General features: G+C 38.0%; 1 protein-coding gene across 1 annotated transcript; it reads right to left on the reverse strand.

Annotated features, from left to right (window-relative positions):
* Positions 1-6,518: 6,518 nt before the first annotated feature.
* LOC116755086 (40S ribosomal protein S13) lies at positions 6,519-7,056 on the reverse strand. Its single transcript, XM_032633937.1, has one exon. It carries the CDS (start codon positions 7,028-7,030, stop codon positions 6,575-6,577), a length of 456 nt encoding a protein of 151 aa, XP_032489828.1. The 5' UTR covers positions 7,031-7,056; the 3' UTR covers positions 6,519-6,574.
* Between the last annotated feature and the right edge of the window lie 209 nt (positions 7,057-7,265).

A 7,265-nucleotide genomic window follows, 5' to 3' on the forward strand; every position in this document is an offset into this window, starting at 1 on the left:
ATCTGTACATACAATTGAATATTATTCAGTCTTAAGAAAGAAGGATGAACCTTGAGGACATTAAGCAAAGTGAAATAAGCCAGTCACAAAAAGACAAATACTGTGTGATTCCACTTGTATGAGGTACCTAAAGCAGTCAAATTCACTGAAACAAAATGCAATGGCGGTTGCCAGGTGTTGCAGGGAAGGAGAAATGGTGAGCTGTTCAATGGGAATAGTTTTAGTTTTGCAAGTTTTGAAGAGTTCTAGAGGTCTTCTGCACAAAAATGTGAACATAGTTAACATACTTTGATCCTTAAAAATAGCTAAGTTGGTACATTTTATGTATCTTTTACCACAATTTTAAAAAAATCTTTGAATGTCAGAGGGACAGAAGCCAACCTGAAAGAGCTCCCAGTGGCCAAAGCTGGAACAATTTGAACAAACATATAATGTAATATTGAATTAAAATCCAAAATATAAAATAAATATCAATGAGTACATGCTGATATAAATGATTGAATAAATAAATGAGAGAGGTGAGGCAAATCTATATAAAATTCCAAATAATGTATATACATACTCTTTCACAAGGTGGTGTACCTTAACTCCCCACACCTTGAGAGAGGGCTGTACTTTGTGACTTCAAAAGAGTAGAGTATGTGAAGGGGGCAAAAAGTAACTTCACAGTTTAGAAAACTGACAAACACTACCTCGGACAGGTTAACATCATCAGGCATGATAGCATATACTCTTTTTTTTTTTTAATTTTTTTATTGATGTGTAGTTGATTTACAATGTTTTGTTAGTTTCTGCTGTACAGCAAAGAGATTCAGTTATATATACATATATTATTTTTCATATTCTTTTCCATTATGGTTTGTCACAGGATATTGAATATAGTTCCCTATGCCCTGACCATTTTTTTAAATAACATCTTTAATGGAGTATAATTGCTTTACAGTGTTGTGTTAGTTTCTGCTATATAACAAAGTGAATCAGCTATGTGGATACATATATCCCCATATCCCTTCTCTTTTGCACCTCCTTCCCACCCTCCCTATCCCACCCATCTAGGTGGTCACAAAGTACCGAGCTGCTCTCCCTGTGCTATGCAGCTGCTTACCACTAGTTATCCATTTTACATTTGGTAGTGTATATATGTCAGTGCTACTGTCTCACTTCATCCCAGCTCCATTCTCTACATCTGCGTCATTATTCCTGTCCTGCCCCTAGGTTCATCAGAACCATTTTATTTTTAGATTGCATATATGTGTGTTAGCATATGGTATTTGTTTTCCTCCTTCTGACTTCACTCTGTGACCAACTTTAGGTCCATCCACCTCACTACAAATGACTCGATTTCGTTTCTTTTTATGGCTGAGTAATACTCCATTGTATATACGTGCCACATCTTCTTTATCCATTCATCTGTTGATGGACACTTAGGTTGCTTCCATGTCCTGGCTATTGTAAATAGAGCTGCAATGAACATTTTGGTACATGACTCTTTTTGAATTATGGGTTTCTCAGGGTATATGCCCAGTAGTGGGATTGCTGGGTCATATGGTCTTTCTATTTGTAGTTTTTTAAGGAACCACCATACTGTTCTCCATAGTGGCTGTATCAATTTACATTCCCACCAACAGTGCAAGAGGGTTCCCTTATCTCCAAACCCTCTCCAGCATTTATTGTTTGTAGATTTTTTGATGATGGCCATTCTAACCACTGTGAGGTGATACCTCATTGTGGTTTTGATTTGCCTTTCTTTAATGATTAGTGATGTTGAGCATCCCTTCATGTGTTAGTTGGCAATCTGTATCTTCTTTGGAGAAATGTCTGTTTAGGTCTTCCACCCATTTTTAGATTGGATTGTTTGTTTTTTTGTTTGTTTTGTTTTTTGTTTGTTTTTGCGGTATGCAGACCTCTCACTGTTGTGGCCTCTCCCGTTGCAGAGCACAGGCTCTGGACACGCAGGCTCAGCGGCCATGGCTCACGGGCCCAGCCGCTCTGCGGCATGTGGGATCTTCTCGGACCAGGGCATGAACCTGTGTCCCCTGCATCGGCAGGCGGACTCTCAACCAATGCACCACCAGGGAAGCCCTGGGTTGTCTGTTTTTTTGATATTTGGCTGCGTGAGCTGCTTGTATATTTTGGAGATTAATCCTTTGTCAGTTGCTTTGTTTGCAAATATTTTCTTCCATTCTGAGGGTTGTTTTTTCATCTTGTTTATGGTTTCCTTTGATGTGCAAAAGCTTTTAAGTTTCCTTAGGCCCCATTTGTTTATTTTTGTTTTTATTTCCATTTCTCTAGGATGTGGGTCAAAAAGGATCTTGCTATGATTTATGTCATAAAGTGTTCTGCCTATGTTTTCCTCTAAGACTTTTAAAGTGACTGGCCTTACATTTAGGTCTTTAATCCATTTTGAGTTTATTTTTGTGTATGGTGTTAGGAAGTGTTCTAATTCCATTCTTTTCCATGTAGCTGTCCAATTTCTAGCACCACTTATTAAAGAGACCGCCTTTACTCCATTGTATATTCTTGCCTCCTTTATCAAAGATAAGGTGACCATATGTGTGTGGGTTTATCTCTGGGCTTTCTATCCTGTTCCATTGATCTATCTTTCTGTTTTTGTGCCAGGACCATACTGTCTTGATTACTGTAGCTTTGTAGTATAGTCTGAAGTCTGGGAACCTGATTCCTCCAGCTCCGTTTTTCTTTCTCAAGATTGCTTTGGCTATTCGGGGTCTTTTGTGTTTCCATACAAATGGTAAAATTTTTTGTTCTAGTTCTGTGAAAAATGCCATTGATAGTTTGATAGGGATTGCATTGAATCTGTAGATTGCTTTGGGTAGTATAGTCATTTTCACAGTGTTGATTCTTCCAGTCTAAGAACATGGTATGTCTCTCCATCTGTATTGTCTTAGATTTCTTCCATCAGTGTCTTATAGCTTTCTGCATACAGGTCTTTTGCCTCCTTAGGTAGGTTTATTACTAGTTATTTTATTCTTTCTGTTGCAGTGGTAAATAGGAGTGTTCCCTTAATTTCTCTTTCAGGTTTTTCATCGTTAGTGTATAGGAATGCAAGGGATTACTGTGCATTAATTTTGTATTCTGATACTTTACCAAATTCATTGATTAGCTGTAATAGTTCTCTAGTAGCATCTTTAGGATTCTCTATGTATACTATCATGTCATCTGCAAACAGTGACAGTTTTACTTCTTCTTTTCTAATTTGTATTCCTTTTATTTCTTTTTCTTCTCTGATTGCCGTGGCTAGGACTTCCAAAACTATGTTAAATTAATAGTAGTGAGAGTGCACAACCTTGTCTTGTTCCTGATTTTTGAGGAAATGGTTTCAGTTTTTCACCATTGAGAACGATGTTGGTTGTAGGTTTGTCATATATGGCCTTTTTTATGTTGAGGTAGGTTCCCTCTATGCCCACTTTCTGGAGAGTTTTTATCATAAATGGGTGTTGAATTTTGTCAGAAGCTTTTTCTGCATCTATTGAGATTGTCATATGGGTTTTGTGGGGGTTTTTAATAAATTTATTTATTTTTTGGCTGCATTGGGTCTTAGTTGCTGCATGGGCTTTCTCTATCTGTGGCAAGCAGGGCCTACTCTTTGTTGCGGTGCGTGGGCTTCTCATTGTGGTGGGTTCTCTTGTTGCAGAGCACAGGCTCTAGGCGCACGGGCTTCAGTAGTTGTAGAATGCAGGCTCAGTAGTTGTGGTGCACAGGCTTAGTTGCTCTGCTGCATGTGAGATCTTCCCAAGCCAGGGCTCAAATCCGTGTCCCCTGCATTGGCAGGAGGCTTCTTAACCACTGAGCCACCAAGGAAGCGCCTATCATATGGTTTTTTTCCTTCAATTTGTTAATATGGTGTATCACATTCATTGATTTGTCTATATTGAAGAATCCTTGCATTCCTGGGATAAACCGCACTTCAACCATGGTGTATGATCCTTTTAATGTGTTGTTGGATTCTGTTTGCTAGTATTTTGTTGAGGATTTTTGCATGTATGTTCATCAGTGATATTGGCCTGTAATTTTCTATTTTTGTGACATCTTTGTCAGGTTTTGGTATCAGGGTGATGGTGGCCTTGTAGAATGAGTTTGGGAATGTTCCTCCCTCTGCTATATTTTGAAAGAGTTTGAGAAGGATAGGTGTTAGCTCTTCTCTAAATGTTTGATAGAATTCACCTGTGAATTCATCTGGTCCTGGGCTTTTGTTTGTTGGAAGATTTTAAATCACAGTTTCAATTTCAGTGCTTGTGATTGGTCTGTTCATATTTTCTATTTCTTCCAGGTTCAGTCTTGGAAGGTTGTGCTTTTCTAAGAATTTGTCCATTTCTTCCAGATTGTCCATTTTATTGGCATATTGTTGCTGGTAGTAGTCTCTCATGATCCTTTGTATTTCTGCAGTGTCAGTTCTTACTTCTCCTTTTTCATTTCCAATTCTATTGATTTGAGTCTTATCCCATTTTTTCTTGATGCGTCTGGCCAGTGGTTTATCACTTTCGTTTATCTTCTCAAAGAACCAGCTATTACTTTTATTGTTTTTTGCTATTGTGTCCTTCTTTTTTTTTTTTCATTTATTTCTGCTCTGATGTTCATGATTTCTTTCCCTCTGCTAAGTTTGGGGGTTTCTTGTTCTTCTTTCTCTAATTACATGTAATGTTAGGTTGTTTATTTGAGATTTTTCTTGTTTCTTGAGGTAGGATTGTATTGCTATAAACTTCCCTCTTAGAATTGCTTTTGCTGCATCCCATAGGTTTTGGGTCATTGTGTTTTCATTGTCATTTGTTTCTAGATATTTTTTGATTCCCTCTTTGATTTCTTCAGTGATCTCTTGTTTATTTAGTAGCATATTGTTTAGTCTCCATGTGTTTGTATTTTTTATAGTTTTTTTCCTGCAGTTGATATCTAGTCTCATAGCATTGTGGGCTGCAAAGATACTTGATACGATTTTAGTTTTCTTAAATTTACCAAGGCTTGATTTGTAACTCAAGATATGATCTACCCTGGAGAATGTTCCATGAGCACTTGAGAAGAAAAGGTGTTGTGTTGTTTCTGGATGGAATGTCCTATAAATATCAATTAAGTCCATCTTGTTTAATGTGTCATTTAAAGCTTGTTTTTCCTTATTTATTTTCATTTTGGATGATCTGTTCATTGGTGAAAGTGGGGTGTTAAAGTCCCCACTATTATTGTGTTACTGTTAATTTGTGTTAACATTTGCCTTATGTATTGAGGTGCTCCTAAGTTGGGTGCCTAAATATTTACAATTGTTATATCTTCTTCTTGGATTGGTCCCTTGATCGTTATGTAGTATCCTTCTTTCTCTCTCGTAATAGTCTTTATTTTAAAGTCTATTTTGTCTGATACGAGAACTGCTACTCCAGCTTTCTTTTGATTTCCATTTGCATGGAATATCTTTTTCCATCCCCTCACTTTCATTCTGTGTGTGTCCCTAGCTCTGAAGTGGGTCTCTTGTAGACAACATATATACAGGTCTTGTTTTTGTATCCATTCAGCCAGTCTATGTCTTTTGGTTGGAGCACTGAATCCATTTACTTTTAAGGTAATTATCAATATATATATTCCTATTGCCATTTTCTTGATTGTTTGGGGTTTGTTTTGTAGGTCTTTTCCTTCTTTGTCTTTCCTGCCTAGAGAAGTTCCTTTAGCGTTTGTTGAAGCTCATTTGGTGCTGCTGAATTCTCTTAACTTTTGCCTGTGTGTAAGGGTTTTAATTTCCCTGTCAAACCTGAATGAGATCCTTGCTGGGTATAGTAATCTTGGTTGTAGGTTTTTCCCTTTCATCACTTTAAATATGTCCTGCCACTCCCTTCTGGCTTGCAGAGTTTCTGCTGAAAGATCAGCTGTTAACCTTATGGGGATTCCCTTGTATGTTGTTTATTGCTTTTCCCTTGCTGCTTTTAATATTTTTTGTTTGTATTTGATTTTTGATAGTTTGATTAATATGTGTCTTGGCATGTTTCTCTTTGGATTTATCCTGTATGGGACTCTGCACTTCCTGGACCTGATTGACTATATCCTTTCCCATGTTAGGGAAGTTTTCAACTATAATCTCTTCACATACTTTCTCAGACCCTTTCTTTTCTCTTCTTCTTCTGGGACCCCTATAATTCGAATGTTGGTGCGTTTAATGTTGTCCCAGAGGTCTCTGAGACTGTCCTCAATTCTTTTCATTCTTTTTTCTTTATTCTGCTCTAGGGCAGTTATTTCCACTATTTTATCTTCCAGATCACTTATCCGTTCTTCTGCCTCAGTTATTCTGCTATTGATTCCTTCTAGAGTATTTTTAATTTCATTTATTGTGTTGTTCATGATTGTTTGTTTGCTCTTTAGTTCTTCTAGTTCCTTGTTAAACGTTTTTTTTATTTTCTCCATTTTATTTCCGAGATTTTGGATTATCTTTACTATCATTTACTCTGAATTCTTTTTTCAGGTAGACTGCCTATTTCCTCTTTATTTGTTTGATCTGGTGTTTTTTTTTTTTTTTTTTTTTTTTTTTTTTTTTTTTTTCTAGTTAAACAATGATTTTATTGCTTGAGTACAACATACAATTTTATGCAACCAGGGCAGAGGCTGTGGATGACTCGTATTTCCAATTGGGGGGGAGGACTCGTTTGGTCTTGTAATATCGAGCCAATCGGTGAATACGGCTCTCAATCAGAATCAGACGGAATTTGGCATCTTTATCCTTTCTGTTTCTCTCGAGATGCTTTCGAACAGCAACAGCTTTCTTAATTAAATGATAGAGATCCTCAGGAAGATCAGGAGCAAGTCCTTTGGACTTAAGAATTCTCAAGATTTTATTGCCTGTCACAAAACGTACTTGTGCAACACCATGTGAGTCTCTCAGGATTACACCTATTTGCGAGGGAGTCAGGCCCTTCTTGGCCAATTTGTAGATCTGCTCCTTCACGTCGTCAGACGTCAGCTTCAGCCAAGTGGGGACGCTGCGGCGGTAGGGTAGAGCCGACTGGGACAGGCCCTTCCCGGGAGCATGCATACGGCCCATGATGGCGGCGGTGCGGTAGCAAAAAAGAGAGCTGGTGTTTTTTTTTACCTTGCTCCTTCATCTGCTGCATATTTGTCTTCTCACTTTGTTGAACTTACTGTGTTTGTGGTCTCCTTTTCACAGGCTGCAGGTTCGTAGCTCCTCTTATTTCTGGTTTCTGCCCCCGGTGGGCGAGGTTGGTTCAGTAGCTTGTGTAGGCTTCCTGGTGGAGGGGAGTGGTGCCTGTACTCTGATG

Source organism: Phocoena sinus, chromosome 6, assembly GCF_008692025.1.
Source record: "Phocoena sinus isolate mPhoSin1 chromosome 6, mPhoSin1.pri, whole genome shotgun sequence".
Taxonomy (NCBI): Eukaryota; Metazoa; Chordata; class Mammalia; order Artiodactyla; family Phocoenidae; genus Phocoena; species Phocoena sinus.

Bases quoted from the DNA above. Each gene is read 5' to 3' on its own strand.
- LOC116755086 (XM_032633937.1), bottom strand. From the start codon at position 7,030: ATGGGCCGTATGCATGCTCCCGGGAAGGGCCTGTCCCAGTCGGCTCTA.